The 22,568-nt window shown below is 35.0% G+C and overlaps 1 protein-coding gene across 1 annotated transcript in view; it reads right to left on the reverse strand.

The window, feature by feature from the left end:
• Window positions 1–371: 371 nt before the first annotated feature.
• Window positions 372–22,568, reverse strand: part of LOC125679875 (leucine-rich repeat-containing protein 74B-like) — a 42,000-nt gene continuing 19,803 nt past the window's right edge. The window contains exons 5-12 of the mRNA XM_048919331.2: window positions 7,401–7,450; window positions 7,213–7,294; window positions 3,729–3,814; window positions 1,691–1,885; window positions 1,403–1,492; window positions 1,015–1,275; window positions 702–787; window positions 372–600 (exon numbers count right to left, since the gene is read on the reverse strand). Coding sequence (XP_048775288.1) covers window positions 393–600; window positions 702–787; window positions 1,015–1,275; window positions 1,403–1,492; window positions 1,691–1,885; window positions 3,729–3,814; window positions 7,213–7,294; window positions 7,401–7,450 — 1,058 coding nt within the window. The 3' untranslated portion in view covers window positions 372–392. The remainder of the gene's footprint in view (window positions 601–701; window positions 788–1,014; window positions 1,276–1,402; window positions 1,493–1,690; window positions 1,886–3,728; window positions 3,815–7,212; window positions 7,295–7,400; window positions 7,451–22,568) is intronic.

Here is a 22,568-nt window from a genome sequence, read left to right on the forward strand (position 1 = left end):
AAGGATGCACTGCAAAATTTTGCAGATTACGTGCTCTTTGACGTTATCTCGATCTTTTCATGCATATAGAATAGTGCTTTTTCTCTCCCGAACGTGTGGGCTGAAACTACGAGAAATACGTACAGATCATTCATTGTTTGAGTGTTGAAATACCGGTATACATGTATATGCAATGCTAATGAAACGGAAGAAATTACTTGAATTTCCTTAAACGCGAAAGATTGATTTATAAAAGTTGCATTTGAGCGCTAAAATCCTAGTATACATGTATTTACATATGAGTATAGTTTAATAAATTTTCAGTAAATCATTTAAAACAGTACAGGATATGCTATATCACTGTAACAATCATAATGATATTGCGTAAGCATTGAAACATTCGGAGGGTACATTCAAGTGTTATTCGATGTTTCTTTAGTCTCGGCACTTTGCATATTCAACATAATGCTGTAATGTTTTAGCGTAACTCCCTTGTCCTCAAACCACTTAAGTAGTTCTTGATGCACGTAACCTATCTCACTCTGTAAAAATACTCGTTCTCCCTTTTCCATCAACTTCTTCACTCGCAAGTTGTGCTCCTTTTGGGCGATCATTAATTCGCTGAAGACAAAGAATAGTACATTTTCAGAATTTTGAATACCAAACTTTTCACATCTAAGGATTCGATAACATGTTAGAGAATTTTCAACTCTGTTACTTACGAAAAGTTTATTTCTCCGTCCAAATTAATGTCTATTCTTTTAATGATGGTATCCAAGTCTCGCATTCGGACCGGCATTTTACTGAACTGTAATATTACAGAAAGTACAGAGAATACATACTCAAAAGTGCAACTTTGTAACATGGTAACAATAATGACAACTTAAATGCAGATGCATATAGTGGATAAACATACGATACGAATCTCATAGTGTAAATTGTCACTTAAAAGTAAATTCATGATCTCTCAGGCGCATATTTACATATATACTTGGGAACTGGGAATATATTTCCAAGAATGTATTTAAGCTATACCTGTACACCTTCTTTGAATTCTTCCCAAGAAAGGGAATGGCTACCGTCTGTGTCAAAGGTGATGAAGAGATCAAGAACATCTACTTCCTTCATCCTCGTAAACTCAAACATAATGGTGACAGGATCTCCATATATATACATCGTAGGGTCTCCATCATCTCCGATAGGCTTCAGACAAACCTTCCCATAGGTAGCGTGTAGATCGCGACTCTTTTGGTACTTAACCAAAGTTGTTACAAAGTCCATGTCAACTGGTTGCAACTTAATCAAAAATATTATTAGATGGTGTGTATCTTTCAATATATTTTAAAGAGGTGTATGTATGAATGTGTAAACGTTGTGGATTCTAACAAATTCACAGACAAAACATTTTACGACTTCAACTTACGCCAAAATCAACGTATTTGATATGTGGAATCCGGTTTAACGTATGTAGTATAACCATAGATCCCTGAGCTGTTATAGGGTTGTTTCCGATCTATTGGAAACAAGACGTTACATATATGGTAAATATAATCAATCAAATTTTATCGAGCTGTCATTTCAGCAAATGTTTGATTCATTTTTGATACAATTTCATTAAATATATCTCAGAACCATCCATTTGGGTACAACATTAAACATCTTCTATCCCAGTAATCCATAATCATATTTTCTAATGCAATAAAACACTGACCCTTAAAATCTCAAGTGATGAATTTCGTTTCATTCCTTCCAATAGCTTGCTTACTGCCGTAATGCCGATTCTGTTTGAGCTTACGTCCAAGTCAACCAGTGTGTTATTTTTCTCCAAACCGTGAGCAAGACCATGACATCCAGCAACATCAAAGCCATTCCAGGACACATTAAGGATTTTAATTGCTGTGTTTTTCTATAAAATATTATCGATAAAAGATAACGGTAATCTCAAATGACTTCATCACCTTCGTTTTTTGTGGAGACTTGACCCTTTACTACATACTTTTTATAGAAAGTTCAGAAATGTTATCTCTGCCTGTCACACCACTTTTGCATATGGTCCTTTTGCATATGTTAGGGCGTATCATGTAAACATGGAATACGATTTAAGTCAAGGGGTCCGAATGAGGTTCCAAAATGGTCGAATTTCTATTAATACATTTCACTGGAACTCCAATTGCAGTTAATAGTTTATGATTCTAGCTTTAGAATAATTATACTTAATAGAGTTTCAGACGTTGTACTTGGTCTACAGTTTTTCAGATGAATGGCCAAGCTAAACAATTAAAGACAAGTTCAGAAGAAAGTAACTATATGATTTAATGATTAAGAAATTGTTACAAGTATTGATACCTGTAAGAATGCTTAACACCAGACCTGCTTCTGACGTTGTATTTTACTTTGATACCAGGTGAGTGAGTTAAATACATTCAAGCACATATCATTCCTATTAACAGTGTATTCTACACTGATGAAACTTACATACATGATATCTATAAGGATGTTTGACGTGTTTCATACCGATTGTTAGGCCGTTCTTGGCACATTGATTTTGACTGCGGATAACTCCGTTTACCTGATCAGGATATAGGGCTCACGGCGGGTGTGACCGGTCAACAGGGGATGTTTACTCCTCCTAGGCACCTGATCCCACCTCTGGTGTGTCCAGGGGTCCGTGTTTGCCCAACTATCTATTTTGTATTGCTTATAGGAGTTATGAGATTGATCACTGTTCGTTATCTTCACCTTGCATTCAACCATAGTTGCTTCAGATGCTGTAGTCAGCCTATATTTTGTGGACAGGTAACTAAGTTTTTCAGGCGGCACGTTCAAATTCTAGTAACTTACCATGTAATAATTGCTAATCAAGATACATGCCATATTTGCTGCACATGCTGTGACCGATCTATATCTTGTGCATGAATGTCCAATTTTGGTGGAGGAATATTAACTATAATGTCGTCTAGAGTGATGAAACATGCATGGATGTTACTTGTAAAGATGTTGGAATTGACTAATATTTTCTTGATGACTGACCAAGTTTACTTCGGTTTTAATTGAAGATTATATTCTACGGTGATGAAACTTGCGTGAGTAATGTAAGGATATACATGTATTCAATATTATCAAATTCAAATGGGACACTTTTTTAAAAAAGAAGAAAAGTGACATTTTTTTCTACCAAATAAATTGGATTCTTCAATGATGAAGAAATATACACAAGGGATAATAACCTTGAATAAACCACCACAGGACAAATACAAGACCGACAGTTTCTCAAATCAGTACGAATTGATTTAATCATAAAATATATGAGGATATATAATAAGTATATATGCCAAAAAGGCAGAAAATATGCAAGTTTGGATAAAAACATTATTTTCAAAAAACAAAAATTATTTCAACACATATGAACAAAAGATTCTGCCGGATTTGAACTCAAGATCTGCGGTTCACCAGCCCAATGCTTTAATCACTGAGATACGATGATAGACAAATAAATCGATCGATACAAATACTTTCACAAAATATTTAAATCACCATCTTGTGACTTAGTGTCATAAAGAGTATAAGCTTTAGTGTAGTGAACTACCTTAATGCTTTTGAATTCCAATAACAAGAGATTGAATATTTTAATCAGTTGTCAAAATATACAACCACAATTTATTCATTATACGTAGCAATATTATACGGTTACCCCAAAATACGATTTTTATATCTCAGAATGATTATATTCTCATATTCAAACTTTATACCTGCAGGCCTAGTCCAATGGCATGTGCTCCCCTTCCTCGCAAATGGTTCCAACTTAGATTTAGTATTTTAATCGTGTCATTACAACCTGGAATGGAAATTCTCCTTTATCAACAAATAATTCCGTCAAGCATCAAGACTTTATAACAAAACTTCATATAATAGACAAGTATTCATGCAAAAACAATTGTGCCAGGGTTTTTTTTTTTTTACCAGATCGCAACAATGTGCGGAAATGACGTCGAATATAAAGGTAACATATTTGATTTTTTTTAACCTTATAGCGTTAAATTATGTTAAATCCTCATCAACTGAAACGGTTTTAGTGCGTTCATTAGGCACTACTTGAAATCTGAATATCGAATAGTGGTCAATCTCATAAATTCCATTAAGAATACAAAATTAAGAGTAGGACAAACACGGGCTCCTAGACACACCAGAGGTGGGATTAGGTGCCTAGTAGGAGTAAGCATCTTCTGTTGACCGGTCACACTCACCGTTATCTCTATATCTTGATCAGGTAAATGGAGTAATACGTAGTCAAAATCAGTATGTAAAGAACGGCTTCACAAATTGGTAATGAAACACGTCATACAACACTCGACCTAACGATAGGTGATCTATGCAAATGAGATCATTTTAACGACCATAGAATTTGCGAAATGCTGACTTTAAACAAGACTGTAGAAACCCCTGTGATATCAACTATTTATCAGTAGCTTGCTTCGATTTAAAAAATTAATCCCGTTTGTCATAAAATTGAGTTGTCATTTTCCCGTTAGCATTAAAATGTCCAAATATGAAGCACACGAAAGACTATTTGGTGTGTTTTATGTCGAGGTCACTGGGATATATCGAATTCGTTTATGAATTGAAATAAATATTGTTTATAGATAAAACATCGTCGATATATCTAAATGTTAATTTGAAGGCTGCAGCAACATATTTTTACTTTTTGTGTAGAAGCTTTTGTATAAATTTTGTGTTACAAGAGTATAAAACTGACCGACAAATAATGGAACACAATTCAGACACATAGGAATTTCAACAAAGTGTTGAAAGACTTGATCTCCAAAGACAACGTAAATATCATCAATGAGAAACTTTAGCATCTTTACTTGTGCATAGAATTAGAAAAGGGTTTAACAATGTAATGTTTTGAATTACTGATCACAAGATATGAATATTTTCATGTTGCATCTTTATTGAAAAAGTAGCTGTCTGGATGTAAAAAGCATCGTCTTTAATTTATGGTGAGGAATGAACGTGTTAAAAAGTCATACAATTTATTGTTGTTGACGTGGGAAATCTTTGTTTGGAATTTCTATGAAACCATATTTAATTTACACCACTTCTAGTATATGTTGTTGTGCAATACGTCTGAGGTTTCTCTTTCAAGGCAGATAATATTTCTGTGAGGAGCAACGATAGAGGCATGGTAGAACATATACTAAATCCAGCAATGTGTCTTAGTTTGTAAGTGTTTTGTGAAGTTTAGGAATCCAGCACAGGTATGGCTCATATTTATTCCTCTCATTGACTGGGATATTTTGAAAAATGTGTTTAAAACTGAAATAAGATTTTGAAGAATTTAGTTTTTTTTTATATTATAAGTTGGATTACCAATTGTGGAATTAAATCCAAGTTCGTATAAATGACAGTTCCACCTGCTGCAAACTAAGTATTAGTATATGGCTGACGGTGGGAGTAACCCATCGATAGGGATGCTTACTCCTCCTAGACACCTTATCCCACCTCTGGTATGTCCAGGAGTCCGTGCTTGTCCAACTGTTAATTTTGTATTCCTTGTAGGTGTTATGAGATTGACCACTGTTCGTTATATTTTCATTATCGTTACTTTACATGGAGTTTTTTGTTATTAATTTGGTATGCTACTAGTCAACTTACATGTATATTGTATTGTATATTTCTCATAGACAGAAAGTTTTTTTTCCCCAGTGTTTACATTGGTATTTTACACTGATTCCATCAATGTCATCTGTTCTTGCTGATAATCGCACACCTGTTAAACTGTCTAAACAATACAGGTTATTATCAAATGTAATTGTCTTTTACTGACAAACTGTTTTAGTGTCAACTTTCTGAGACTGATCAATTGTATAAGTTAAAAAAATGTTCAAAGTTATTAACTTTGATTAATAAAGAATTTTCAACCATAGTCTGTGGTTGATGTTATTGTGTATAAGGGAAGAATGAGGAGGCATCAAATACAGTTGTAATAATGACCCTTGTTATTACATATCATTAACAAATACTTCTTATAGAGGAACAGATTACCAATTTCAATAAATAAAGATCCGTAAATAAATACATTGTATATGAAAAGACGGGTTACACCTTTGCGTATATTCCCGTGTAAATTTAATAATGAAAATGGGCTTGTGAAATCACCAATCCCTTCGCCTTTGTCGTCTATTTCATACATTGGAACACACTATTGTCCTAACCCTTAAACCATAAAGCTTGTGAAACATTGATTATGATTAAAATCTTAAATGCAAGGTTAATTGGTCAAGTAATCCTAAATGCATCAGAATCAGTTATTCATTTTGCTGGATACAGCTGTGGACCTTAAGACTGTCCAATGATCGTCCTCATGTTACAAAATATCAAGCCTGAATATTTCTCGTGCTTAATTTTAGAAAACAATGTCTTTTGCAAACTAGATACCTTCCTTGATATTGTTATGAGGAATTAAATATAGAAATTCATATATATGAAAAATATTTGTGTTAACTATAGCATAATTTGCAACATAAAACTGGTTAATGCAGGAAGTCGCCATTCCTGATATTGATGGTACAGGGGTTTCAACAGTCTCGATTGAAGTCAGCATTTCGCAAATTCTATGGTCGTTATAACGATCTAGTTCGTCGATACAACCTCGCATTGGGTCAAATGCTGTCTGACGTGTTTCATACCGATTGTTAAACAGTTCTTTGCACACTGATTAACTCCGTTTACCTGATCAGGATATAGGGTTCACGGCGGGTGTGACCGGTCAACAGGGAATGCTTACTCCTCCTAGGCACCTGATCCCACCTCTGGTATGTCCAGGGGTCCGTGTTTGCCCAACTATCTATTTTGTATTGCTTATAGGAGTTATGAGATTGATCACTGTTCGTTATCTTCACCTTGCATAGTAATCATAATCATTTCATATCCAACATTATGGTTTGCAATTACTGATAGTCATAAAGCTGGCGTATATAAGTGAAAAATTCTCGAATAGGACGTAAAACAACATACAAAAACCCCTAATAAATCCGGGCGTTTGTCAAGTTGAAAGGTCATTGTTTAAATGAAGAAATGGAACACATTTGAACAGCATAAGTTTATTACTGACTAAACATTAGATCTGTAAACATTTATTCTGCTAATGACTGATCTATCTGCAAACGTCTAATGATCACTGCGACTTCCTATTCTTTTAAAAGACAGAAAAAAAATCACACCAACACTTACCTAACGCACTTCCTATGATCAGTCCACCCTCCTCGGAGAATTTGTTGTGACTTAGATTTAGCTCATTTACAATGTTGTCTCCCTTTGGAAACAAAATATTGCAGAATTATCTAATGACAGTGTTCATTTGAAGTAAGTAATGAACAACTCTTTACGACTACACAATTTTACGACTTTGACATACATACGTGTAACATGTCTGCAATATACATCGCATCACTGTCCATGAACTGATTGTCTACAAATACAAATATATAGCATAAATAATTCTTGTCTATGTATACAATATTTTGGGACATTGATCGAAAGCAATTCATTTTTAGCAACAATTTGGTTTTTACTAAAATCAATAATTGTTTGTAAAGCTCCTTTGGCATGACGTCCTCTACAACTTTGGGAAGTCGAGCATTTTAGTTGTAGCCGTGTCAGACAGCGAGACGTGAGATTTGAAAATAGCTATTGTCCCCTTTTTCAGATGCTCGGCTATGAAAATGAGTGATAAGAGTTATAGACGAGATTGAAACCGATCGCCCATGTCAAGATAATACGTTGGTATGACAATCAAACTTCAATACTTAAAAAGATTACAATCTCTAATGCTTAATCGTCCAGGACGTCTGAAATACGTCAGATTTTATTGTACTTAACATGATGTTGATGACGTCTTGATATGGGTGACAATCTATTTGTAAGAAGATTATTTCCCCAGTTGTTATGTTACGCCACTTCCGAATAGTAAAATTTTCGTATCATTTCATATAGAAGTATGTTTTTCACTGATACTTGGACTGACGGTAATGACGTCAGTGCAGAATTTACAAGATATTGTAGTGGAAGAAACAGGTACCACAAGGTTTGCCCATTAGTCATGTAGATTAACCAGTGAATGGCTGGAAAGTGTTGTCGACCTATGTAACAAAAGATGGTGGTGCCCGTTTTCTTTTTCTGCCGCTTCCATAACTTATGCTATGTTTCTTTTTGAGAATTTGATGACAAACTCACTGAATGTCCAAGTGAAGTTTAAAGAATATAGCAATTCTGTAAAACTGTTACTGGGATTTGGAATGGGTATTTATGTGATTAAGTCCTACAAAGCTCAAAAGTCTTATCAGTAAATTTCATCACGTATATATGTATATAAAATTTTGCAGATTCCCCGAAAATCATCGGTAGATGAACCATTTCCCTGCGAATGGTACGTCAATACGCAATTTCCGAGTTGTCCAAAAGTTATATCCCTTTGTTGAACTCTTACGCACGGTGAGACCCAAAATATGTTTTCGTATTCACGCGGTGAGTATAATGCTTATCGCTGCGTTTATATATTGTCAAAGGATGATTACCAGGCGTCATGCATCCACCTGCATTGCAGGGACACATAGATTTAGTAAGTGTATGAGTATTTTATAATAAAATAGCTAAAATAAAAATCACCATCTTTCTTATATAAAAGTATCACTCTTGTAGAAGAGGATATAAGACATAATACATGAGTTCATATTTGATTTAATGGCGCATTTTAAACAAATTATTCTTGATATGGTCATTTAAATGTATTCCAACGGCTGATATAAACAATTTACGTTTTTATGACTTTTATCTTTATTTACATAGCCAGTCGATGGTATATGATTACATCTTGTGCCCACACACGTGTTCAACAAAATACAGAACGTACCTCCATCCCAAAAGAGCTGATATCTCAGAAATTGTCTATTTGATGAAATGATATACACATATTCGGAATATACGTCTTTTTTATAATGAAAAGTTTTCATTTGTTTGAAATAACGTCACGAGTATTCATCATAAAATGGAATTGCATCATGCATTACCTGGTTCTCATATACTTTAAACTAGTTTACGGTAACAAATGACAACAATCATGACGAGTGGATCCTAGTTTTAAACATTGTGTTCATTTCAGGTTTTAATATTTGTATCAGTGTAATAAAGCGGTTGAAGTATATCAAGCCAAGTTCCCTCATCTTCGCCTCCATACTTTAACTGTAATATACAACAACCACTTTAAATCATGTAAATTATACATATTGCTTTATGCATGCACCTTCTAAAAATAGACGGATATACTGTTCTTCACCTGCCAAGTTGTTTTGTTATTGAAATCCCACGTGATAATTTTTCTTGGGCAGTAAAGTGCTATCTTAAGTCGTATCCCATTCTAAATGTTCCGGATCCGCCGCTGCAGGATCTCACTGGAGATGTCAAGATGTTCCAGACCTCCTGTGTATCTGCCCCCCCCCCCCTCTTTTACTTTGCTTCCTAAACCAATGAAAGGAACTATTAAAGTTTTTCTGATGCTTTACATCCCATAACTTATTTGTGGTGCTCAGGATCAAGGCAGGGTTCTGTATTGTGCCAACAGGACCTCTGTTTTAAACGAAATATCTGAAAAACCTGTGATTTTCACGTCTAATTCTGAGCGCTTGGTGAAGAAAGAGTAATTATGTTATACGACCCAAGTACATAATGTACATGATGTAGCTTTAACGCGGTGCCGGGATGGAGAATAGAAACCCTAAAATTGGTTTTTTATTGCCTCCTTGGTTAATATCCGGACGGATACACATAGACATCCACGCAAGTAGAAAGACACAATTCCTCCAGCGAGTCTTTTTTTACATTCTCCGTATTTAGGAAACTTCATATAGTCTAGGTGGCCTATAGGTGCTAAGTGGCCAATTTGTTTTTTATAAATTGGTGGTATCGTACGACCTCTAGGTGAGGCACTAAGTGGTACTCAGTTTGCCTTGGCCAAAAATGGATTGCTTTCAATATTGGAGTGTATTCGAGGCAGCAAGCTGTACGTGCATTTCCCGATTTGGCCTAGCTTACCTGGAAATTGACATTGTGTTCTTTAGTTTATTGACTGGCCTTACTGGTTGATACATACTAGGAATGATTTTTGGGTTTATTTATAGTGAATGGAACATTGTTTTTATGCATCATATAAAGTCAGTGAATGCTACGAGTTGTATAGCAGTGTTTATTAGACTATGATTAATGATCATAATTTTGTAGATAGGTTGAGTTTAATCCATATGTGACTTGAATTCTGATTAAAACCTTTTGAATGTAAAGATTATGAAACAGTCGGTATGTATACACTTGAAGTGAGATTCCCTTTGCCTACTACCAAATATATAAAATACATTAGTTGTATTCTTATTTTGTAAAAGGATGATTGGTGATCTGTGGAGCCTTTTTGCACAAAAACGATCTGATAGCTGGAGGATATTAATGACTGAGAATAGGGTAATGGCCTCATTGGTTAATATCCAAGCGTACGTACATGTGATCATGACGTATTAGTCATTCTTTAGACAACCTCTATCAAGGGAACGATGATGATCCGTAGTTAATCCACCCACCCTTTATACGAGTGACAGGTCAGTAATTCATACAACCACTGTAAACACCAGCATACAGAATAATGATGATTTGTGAAGTTTCTGATACCATAATCTACTGATTACTATGTATGCAGTGGACGGGATCGTCGTACATCTGTGGAGTCCTTTATACCAAAAACTCAACATCATCTGAATGAAAAGGTGAAGATAACGAATAGTGATCAATCTCATAACTCCCATAAGGAATACAAAATTAAGAGTTGGACATACACGAACCCCCGGACATACCAGACATGGGATCAGATGCCTAGGAAGAGTAAGTATCCCCTGTCGAAAAATTCTCGATGGAACGTAAAACAAAAAAGCAATCAATCCCATGTCACACGCACAGTGAGCCCTATATAGTGATCAGGTAAATGGGGGAGTCCGTAGTCGAAATCAGTGTGTAAAGAACGGACGAACAATTGGTAAGAAATACGTCAGACAACATTAACCCAATGACAGGTTGTATTGGCATACTAGATGCAAAATGTTGACTTCAAACGAGACTGTTAAAACCCCTTTGTCATCAACTATGATAAAAATCATAAGCCTGCATCGATTTAAAAACTGATGATACGCAGAACAAGCGTCTGTGTGAAATGCTACGATAAGGAACACCTTATGTAGGTGATAATGGAAAATTGCTATATAAATATGGGAAGTTGACGATGGAGAAGCTTAAATCATCCTGTTTAACATAAAGTTGAGTTGTTAGTTTGCCGTTAGCATCTATGTTCAATGAAATATTTAAGTAAGAGGATAAATGCTAGAGTATATTAAATACTGATGATAGTGTAAAGGAGTTTTTAATTAAAGATTTTGTTAATCATATAAATTCTTCAGCTAATGAGTTTAAAAGGTACATTGTTTCATAATTTCTTCATATAGTAATTACTAAAGGAATTAACTACATGTTACTATTAAGATGGAGACTCATAGAATTTATTCCATGGCAATAGCAGTTATATGCATACATGTGTGTGGTGATAAATGAAGTGGGGATGCAATAATAAAATCTACCGCAGAGAAATATACATGTATTTACAAAACCTATGCGCTGAATACACCATAATACAAAAATGGTCCATTTACATTTACTGACTACCTACATCCATTGTAAAGGAATTGGATTACCTATATGTAATCCGTATCACCCTCGAGGAGACGGACGTTAAACCATACGTACAGACTTGGTTTTCTGCTCTGTTTTGGATTTGATGATAACGTGACCACCCTACTGGATGTCCAAGTGAAGTACGAAATTCGAAGATCTGTCTTCTCAGTAGATTTGATCACGTATCATCCCACTTCATATTGAGACAGACATTTTCTTTTATCATATGAAACAAACGCCTTAGATCATTGTGATTAAATATTTGGTCTTATTATGCATACATCTTCTACAGAGAAATCAAACGGATATATGATTTGATATAGGTCCATGTTTTCGCCTGTCCTGTTTTCTTATTGTTGATTTTTCTGTTCTCCCTTTTTTTTGAAAATACTATCCCCTTCAACATCTTGTGGATTCGCCATTGCGGGTGAAATATAACGAAACTTAACGTAAGCATGATGATTAGGGCCGTAGCCGTGGGGTTCTCTTACTTGCCAGCACCGGGATATAATACAGAACCCGCGACCTTTCAACTGCGAAGCGATTGCCATAACCACTAGACTATCGTGATCACAAAGGCATTAAAAATAACCATAACGTTCAGAGGAACACAAAGAATATATTGATTGCAATAGAAATCTTCAATTCAATGTGTTGTGTATAAAACCTTCCTTGACAGCAAACACCTGTTTACTGGAATCACTGTCTTTACAATCATTTTATCATAAACTTAAACTGATGAAGTAATTAGCATCAGGATAACAACATCTGATGCTCGTCAGAGAAGTCGAAGATCCCTTCTTTTCAATTCTTGATCCACCTTTCTCAATTTGTCAAAGTCTTATTTATGTATGTTAATACCGCATTGCTTGTGATTGAAGTTTCAAAACAGAAATCAATTAGTATATGTAATATATTTTTAATAAATACCGACAATTATACATAGAACCAATCATTTTGGCCATTAGTATTTGCAGATGAAATCTTTTTTGTTGGAACAGACATAGTCATGCCAGCCAGACGAATGGTAAGCAGCACAATGTTCGTTATTGTTTTGTGGTTGGCCTCTCGCCCAGTTTCTAAAGTTCATGGTTCTCCCTGAAAATAGCCACTTCCACTCGCCATGTTTAGCTAAATCGGTATAAGAGATCCACACAGTCTTGCCCTTTCTAAATTTTTTGATCCAGGTATCCTCTTTGGCATTGTCAATATATACCAATGATGACTGCTCTGTGCGACAGTAGACTTCCGCTTCAAGAAAAGTTTTTTGGGTAGTTACGAGTTTGTAGCAACGCTCGTCATACTTCGTCCATCCAACTTTGCATTGGTTTCGTCGTGTTTGTTTCCCCTTACTACAATCATTGAAAGTACACCCATCATTCGAACAAAGAGTCTCAAACGTCGCGCTCTTGACCAAATTGGCTCTTCCCTGGATAGACTTGAAAAGTTGAAAATGAAGTTTCCCAATTTTTGATATCAAGACATCGTCTTGTTTTACTCCGAGCGTTGTACAGAGTACAATTGCTAAGACAGCAAACCAGCATAAACCCATGTCGTCACTAATTGTTACTCTTCTTCGTTAACGCGTCACACCTTTACAATTGTTGAATACAGAACACACACTGAACAAAACTATTTTATAGTGTTGCGACTGTAACTCAGGCAGCTAATGCTTTATTTGCATGACATTTTGAACAAAAACTTCACGCAATATGATAAATGACATGCCACTTCTGTAATATGACTCTATGAAAAAGTGAAACTAACTGACAGTGATCAAACCTGTATAGAATGTTGAAATGAAATAGTTTTTTCCCCCTGCAATATGAAGTATTTTCTTAATTGCTCTAAGTACGTTTGTGCCCTCCATATTACAAAAAACCTAGACATTCCATCCTTACATTTATACCGTCTAATGTAGAGGCCTTAATGCCAAGATGGTAGGATAATGTTTTAATAGAGACATAAAGTGAATTCAACCATTTTATACTGACGAAAAGTTGGATAATGAAAATTTATATATCATTGTTCCATGAATCGAATCCTGATACTTATTTATTTCTACTTTGACATATGATGACCCGCGGAAGAGCTGAAAATTAATTGGAGCTGGTGGGTTTTTAAAAAAAAATATATCTATTTATGGAGTTTTCAACTTCAAATAAACATATAATACGGATGAGAATCGCTGAAGTTGAGATTTGAACAGTCATCCGTTGTTATTTCTAAAATGCTACTTTCTTAAGGATTTTGTATGCTATTGACTGCGTGTGTAAGCGTTGAAACCAGGTAAGAGTCTTACCTCCGTATCCTTTTTATAAAATGTACGTTAGTTCCCCATTTGAGTCAGTAAAAGGTTACATTAATCGATGTTAGTTCGCCTCCTCATTCTAATTTGCTTCCCATGCTTACTTGTTCCCATCTTTGTAGAATTGTCTAGACTTGTTCAAAAAATTACGATTGGTTATTCATATCCGCAAGAAATGTTTATTTTGGAATCTCTTTCAACTGATCGGAATAATTCTGATATCTTTAATAAGGTATTGATATTACGATGGTCTTTTCTAAAGCTCGTTGAAAAAACATTTTGCATTGTGTATTTCTGTTAGATGCACCCATATTGTTTTCTTTTACGATTTCACAGCCGAAATCAGTAAACAAACAGCGCTTTTTCTTTCAATTAAGCACTTGTTAAGCATAAGAATTCTTCAATTGATGATTTTAAAAGGTATATCGTTCCATATTTTCTTCATATAATGATCACTAAGGAAATTAACTCAAGACGGAGAATCGTATAATTCATTCCAATACAGTAGATTGATTGTTTTGCTGTTTTCCGTCACACTCGAGAATTTTTCGGTAATCTGGTAGCGCCCAGTTTTTATTGGTGGAAGAGAGAACCCAGATACAATGTACCTGGGAAGTAACCACCGACCTTCCGAAAGTAGACTGGGAAACTTTCTCAATTACCGGCGCGAACGGGATTCGAAACCGCGCCGATTGAGCGCGATGCTCTAACCACTCGGCCACTAATACAGAAGAAGTTATAGATCCTATGTATACTTGTGTGTCGTATATAGAATCACCGAGGAATGCATAACAATACAAAAACGATAATGGTCCCCTTACCAAAATAAAACCCCTCTGGCACACAGTTGCTGCAAATTTGCAGTGCATTTGCGGCAAGTTTGCCGCAACTAGTTGCGGCAAGTTTGCCGCAACTAGTTGCGGCACATTTGCCGCAAGTATACTTTTCGTATGCAAATTTTTCCTCTGGCACACAGTTTGCAGCAAACTTGCGGCACACACTTGCTGCACACTTCTGGCACACAGTGTGCGGCATATTTGCCGCAAGTATACTTTTCGTATGCAAATTTTTCCTCTGGCACACAGTTTGCAGCAAACTTGCGGCACACTTCTGACACTGTCTGCTCGAAATTAAGGGATCCTATATAAACTGTCATATTACAAAACAAAAACACAATAACAATTCAATTAATATAATTTCAAGAACAATGACATATCAAGTAATTAACATATATTCAAAAATACTAATTAAAAAGAGAGATTCAAAAACGGAAATGACCAGGTTCTTGTAAAATATGTTATCTATCATAGGAACAACAGTAGAAACATACTGGAAAAATGACAAATTAAAGGTAGAATTTTTCAACCCCCCCCCCCAAAAAAAAGAGAGAAGCATTTTTAAAATGTTAACATGTATCTTCAATGTTTTTATAACATCTATAATGTACAGGGTCTGGAAAATGTTCAGTAAAAGCTGAGTTGGTTACATAAAGTACCATGCTTAAAAAATGACTAAGTTCAACTTCACCATGCACATGTAAATTTTTCAAAGAATGCCTGATCACTTCCGAAAAGACACATGCACATTTCCAATGCTTCCATAACAGCTGTTCAAGGTCTGAAGAATGTCAAATAAATGCTGTAAGAGGAGTTGATTACAAAAAATAGGTACCATCTATTCAGGAAATGCTTGAAAAAAATGACAAAGTTAAACTAAATGTAATTTTTTTGAAAAAAGTCTGATCACTTTCAAAGAGATACATGCACATCTTCAATGTGTCCATAACTACTGTACAAAGTTTGAGGAATATCAATATAGATGTGCACGAGTTGATCACACAAAATAGGTACCATCTATTCAAGAAATGCATAAAAAATGACCAAGTTCAACTACACGTAATTTAAAAAAAGAAAAAGAAAGTCTAATCATTTTCAAAAAGACGCACGCACATCTTCAATGTGTTCATAACAACTGTACAAAGTTTAAGGAATGTCAAGTTAGAGGTGCATGACGATTTGATTACACAAAATAGTTACCATCTATTCAAGAAATGCTTTAAAATGACTTAAGTTCAACTACATGTACATTTTTTTTAAATGTCTGATCACTTTCAAAAACACATATGAACATCTTCAATGTATTCATAACAACTGTTCACAGTTTGAGGAATGTCAAATTAGAGGTATACGAGGAGTTGATTACACAAAATAGGTACTGTCGATTAAAGAAATGCTTAAAAAATGACGAAGTTTAACTACATGTAAATTTTTCAAAAAATGTCTGATCACTTTCAAAAAGGTACACGCACATCTTCAATGTATCCCTAACAACTGTACAAAGTTTGAGGAACAGCAAGTGAGAGGTGTGAAAGGAGTTGATTACACAAAGTAGGTACTATTACAGGGACACTATTGTCGCTTGCCCACCAGTCATTCACCATTTTATAAACTGTTTGCACAATGTGCAACCCGACCAAAAATATAAAATATAATTATAACAAGATGTGAGAGAAAACTTAAAGAAACTGCAACAGCTTCTAATACACAAATATTGCATTGTGCAATGTTAAAAAGTTCTCAGTGAAGTCCCACTCTGGCCATGAGAGTACATTTTATTTGGAAACTGCTGCATAAAGAATTTCTTTCAAGATCCAAGAGAAAAATATCAACCCACTGTGGCACTTTTCTGGCCTAAGGTCAGGTTGTGATTTAAATAGATTTGTGAATTTTGACCGTTTTAGATCAATCATGTCAAATGAAAGTTTTTAAAAAATATAATCCTTATTAAACTAGCAAGTGCTATACAAATGAAGCTATAAATACTAGAATTGTATATACAATTAAGACAAAGGAGGTCTATCATTTGCATAACATGACTATGTGCATTGTGTATCAATAACAGGTTTCGGCAACATTTGCAGACAAGAATGAAATATATTCAAAATTCACACATGTAAACTATGCACTTTTCCTCAGAAAAATCTGGAGACAATCTACATGAATTTTAAAGTCAGTACTGTGAAGGACTTTATATTCTGATAAATTAATACAGATTTGTGAGCACTTATTAGGGAGAACACTGTAAACATTTACACAAGTTTCTCCATCATAGATGAATGGGAGAATAATAGGACTATCTCCATGCTGTTTGCGCCTTAGAATCGAAAACATGATTGAATTCTGGACCTTCTTCTAATCTTCCACTTGTTCAGTACTTGGTCATCACAATCACATATTGTCCGAAACAACTCTACTGTCCCATCCATTTGTTGTGATAAACTGTAAATAGTTTTTCGGTTAAGACAGAGTGCCTTTACTCACAAATACATGTAGCAGTCTCATCAGATTCACTTGGCAAGTGTGTATAAATTGAAATGTCATTCTTTTTTTAAAACTAAATAACACTAAGTAACTTCATTAGTGATTTATACACATTAATCCAGGCCTGCATGTTGGAACTCTCAGATATGGCAAGTTGAAGACAGCCTATCAACACACCATCAAAACTTCTGTATCTTCACGACTATCATGAAATAATATATTCTGAAAAAGATATAAAATTGTAAATAATTACGAGATACCATTGGTCATCCTATATACAAGTTTGCAAGGCGTCTAACATAGGAGGAATCATTCAGGGGTGTGTACATGTAATTACCGTCACCGATTTTTCAAAGTCGAGAAATGATCAGTGTTGCGTTATAGCCCATTGGGCTAATAAATGCAATATTTGATGTACAACTGTTAATATCATGCTGACCAGACTTTACATACAAATTAACTTTATTGCCAAGACAAGATCTTCAATCCATTTTAATAACGTATATGCATTGATGGGAGTGACAAAATTGAGATTCTGGAGGTCACATCCCTGATCATAATGCAGTTTAACTTTTCTAACTGGACATCTGGGTTCAAATCATAAGCATTTGAATAAAAAAAATAATCAACCATTCATTAAAAAACACCATTTACTGAATAAACACATAGAACTTTCCTTGCTCCTTGTAACTATGAATAATTAATGCAAATTTGGTGACCTATGACGTCGCAACATTGAAGCGGGCCGAATATTGATACGACCCTATCAGGTATGCACATTTCTATTTTCAGACGGGATTTTCCCTTTGCACATGCGCACTGATCTGAAATTGAGAGAATATAAATAAGCGCTTCGTTGGGAATTTTTTTATTTTATAGAAATTGATCAAGAAATGAATTTTTAATGAATTTTTTAATATTTTCGACTGGTTGTGATTAAAGAGATTGATATACTCCCAACTCGGTGATTAAACTAATAATTGTTATAAGGATATTTTGATCTGAATCTTCGATTTTTGTAAGTAGCTTGAATTTCCTCTGACGATTAAGTTGCAGTAAGTCCGATTCAGAGTTTTTTCCTCATTTTCTGGGTAAATCATATTTCCTTACAGCAAATTTTGAGAAAAATACTACTTCCGGTTGATTGTTTTCATTATTAAACGTAATTTTTCGTTAGATTTTTAAATTTTTCTCGGTTTTTGAAATGATATTTCAAAGAGAATTTGATTCAAATATGCATTCTTATCTCTAAAGTTTTCAAATTTAGGGAATACACTTGATTTTAGTTCCCATTTCTATACAAACCCCCATACAATAAAAGAAAATCATCAGTTATCTTCGTCAAGATTCAATAATGACTTGTTCTGGCAGATGGGGCAGTGCCTGTCTGAACTGTTTTACTTATTGCCCCTACACCAGTCAACAATGTTTATTGTCCACTTGCTTTCATTTATATCAAAATTTAAAAATCATCTGATGTGCTAAGCTAAATGTGTTTTTATCCAGCCCTCTGCATACAATATTTTGTACAAAGACTACAAGCTCTTGACTGAAGAGGGGGGGATGCTAATCCTGAAGAGATTATTTTGCCAATGGCATGGCCTATATTGAGACATCAGATTTCGTAACAAGGAAATCAAAATTTGTTGTAAGTCAAGATGATTCCTTCATTCGTTTGGCACCTAGCGCCCCCACTGAGCATGTAACTAGATTACTTCACCGTCTGATAATTCTTCTATTTTTAATTTCATATATGAATTTTCTTCTTGAGGTGGATAAGTAAAATTTTTAATTTCCAACTCTACTTTTCGCCATGTACGTAGCCTTACAAGACTCAGGTCAGGGAAGGTAGAAATCGCCAAGACATCGTTTACTGAAAATTTACATACACGTGCTTCCGCTTCTAAAAATACACCGGATGTTGATATTTTCTTACCTATTTACGTATGGCGCATGTCCTAAAACACGCATATTAAGTACATCCGGTAGGAGCATGATTAGTTCAAGGAAAGTTCTATGTGTAAACTATTCAGTTTTGCAAATATAACCCGAGTATAAAGTAAACAAAAAATAGCATAATTATTACGGAAATAGGCCTAATTATTTGTTTGTTTTTCGGCCTTTTCCCCTCTCTCTCCATTTTTTTAAAAGATCTATGGTACTGTCCAAATGTATAAGAAGAAAAAAAAATCCCCGATGGCTACGATAATGCAACTAGAAGGAGTCTAATCTCATACAAAGGAAATTTAAAAAAAAATAAATTCCACATAATTTCAAAGAATTGAATGAAGCAAGTAAATTTATAGAGGGCGAAGCCCTCTCACGGCCCAAAGGGCCGTGAGAGCGGAGCTCTCCCTATAAGTAACACGTATATACATGTTTAAAAGGGAAATATAGGAAAATAATGAAAAATTAAACCATACCTATGGAACTTGGAAAAGTTTGGTACCAATGGCGTCGATTCGAATATTAGCGCATGGACATGTATTCCTCCATTTTGAATCTCGTCTACCCTAGTTCACGTCATTCTGAGATGTTACATAAAATCCGTAAAAGCATGTAAATCTTATTTTCTTAATCATATATATAATCACTCCACGATTAATGCCATGTTTTTTGTTGTGGTTCAAACGCTATGTTTGTAAATTTGCTAAATAACGACGCTGAATATGACATCACAATGTACTGTTTACATCAATTGCGTTATATTTCCCGCGTTCAATATATAGGCGGATCAAATGTCCAAAATTAGGATGCTTTGATACAGCTCCGTCCGCGTGCTAACTTCGGGTTGTTTTTGTCCTGTTTTGGATATAGATACTAATGCCAAAACTTTTTTGCTTCGCCCTCAAACACGGTCACGCCTTAAAACATATTAAACGTAAACACTTACTTGCAAGATTTGACGCAACAACATACAATGAGCGATGGTCAGTTTCGTTTTGAACAATATATTAGAGAGTTATAGCGAGCGCAGCGAGCCAGCGCGGAGCGCTGGCTCGTACTGCGAGCTCTAATGACTAGAGCGCGGGAAATAATCCGAGCTAAATCTCAACCTCTAACAAGAATTTTCTTTTGACGCCAATCCCAGAAGTCCCTCGTACAATATGGCGGATGGTTCGATTCGTAAAATAATAATTTAAAATAATCTTTGAAGTATTACAAACCTTTCTTATCTGAAAGGAAAGGATGACAATCATATTCTTCCCCCTTTCTTTTTCTTTTTAAAATATTGTCTAAAGAAATGTAAACAGTCACGTCACAACTACCAGGCGACGTCACAACACGCTCGTTGCATCTCCCGCTAAACTGTTTCGTTCCTACATTGGCGAGAAGAGCAAGACAGTAATCCTACGTATTGACAGTGAACGAGATCAGTTTTCCTTGTTTTCAATATAAATTTTATGAAAATATATTCAGATATGCTGCGCTCGCCCCAACGGTCACACCGCAATCATATTAACTATAAGATACACAGTAAATCACTTACTCAATGATTGGAAGATTCTCCTCAGAATATCTGCATCAACTCCTGTTCTCGATTCATGTTCAAGATGTTTACCAGTATCACATCATGGCGTCTGTTGATATCAACTTTCGCGCTCAGCATATAATATTGGGTGAATCCCACACCCGACGCATTGAACCCGATCTCTATTTGCGATGCATAGAGCCGTAAAGCCCCATGAAGACCTACTTTGGTATACAGCTTAGATTATTCTAACTTAGTATCAATTAGCATTCCACAAACCAGAATAACGTACCTGGATAAAATCCTGATATGTAAATTATACGATATAAAGGTGAATTTTTACCACTCTCATTTGATTAATTTCAACTCACAAACCCAGTATCTGAATTGTAATCAACATATATACATGTAAATAAAGAAAAGAAAAGAACCCCCCCCTCTCTCTCTCTCTCTCTCTCTCTCTCTCTCTCTCTCTCTCTCTCTATTTATTTAGATATAGATATTTTTTCCTCACTTTTTTTTTCTAATTAGATTAAAATTCAGATACCTGTGCACTTACATCTTATTTTAAAGGGGCATTAGCTGTGAAAGTGATGACAACCATTTTCTTTTTTTCCCCTCAAAATCTCTCGATGATATTGAAATACATATTGATGACTATTAAAAACATTTATTTTTTATTATGTACAAAAACAAGAGAATTAACCCTAATAAAACTACGTTAGATAACCGCTTTTAATGTAAAGAAATATATACGGAAGAATTATTCACTGCACCCAAATCAAATCATTTCTCAAATAAAAACAAAAAACAGCATTTACATTTTGCTGACAGCATGCAAAGGTAACTAGAGAATTATTATACTGTCTTGCAAGACAATAATATTCAATCACCAAAATCACAAAATCATTTTCAAGAGGTTAAAAGGTGTTTGAAATAATTAAATACAAGTGTAATTATTACTTTAATATACAATAACTATTATAGGGCAACTTTCATTGAATTCAATATTTGGTGACAAAATGACCGCTAATTCCCATTAAGACAAGAAGATGGATGGAAGGGGTGCGAGAAATGTTGCATATATGTTCTATTATAGAAAATGTTGTGATGGATATATTGAAATGGCTCTTTTATTCTAAATATTCAAGAAAAGTCGTGAACTTTGGTGCCCTTGCTGTTTCAGTTCTAAAATTTTAAGAAAAAAGTTGTGAACTTCTGGTACACGATTCTGAATACCAAAGAAAAAGTTGTGGTTTACTTCTGGCACACAGTTTTGATTCTGAATACCAAAGAAAAAGTTGTGGTGCACTTCTGGCACACTGTATCGTTTAGGAAAAGTTGTGGTGCACTTCTGGCACACTGTACGTGCCACTAGTGGCACACTGTGTGCTGCTAGTGGCACACTGTATGCCGCTAGCGGCATTAGCTGCACACTTCTGGCAAACAGCTCTGGCACACTGATTTGTTTGCCGAAAACTTGCGGCAAATTTGCAGCAAACTTTACATTTTGGTAAGGGGATCCATTTACTGACCACTACTTACATCCATTATAAAAGAATTGGATTACCTATATGTAATCTGTATTGTCTTCAAGAAGATTCGTGGAACTATATGTACAACAATAATTTCCTGATCTGTTTAAGAATTTGACAACGTGACCAGTCAACTGGATGTCCAAATAATATAAAGTCCGAAGGTCTATCTTTTCAGTAGATTTGATAAC

Source organism: Ostrea edulis, chromosome 2 (genome assembly GCF_947568905.1).
Source record: "Ostrea edulis chromosome 2, xbOstEdul1.1, whole genome shotgun sequence".
Taxonomy (NCBI): Eukaryota; Metazoa; Mollusca; class Bivalvia; order Ostreida; family Ostreidae; genus Ostrea; species Ostrea edulis.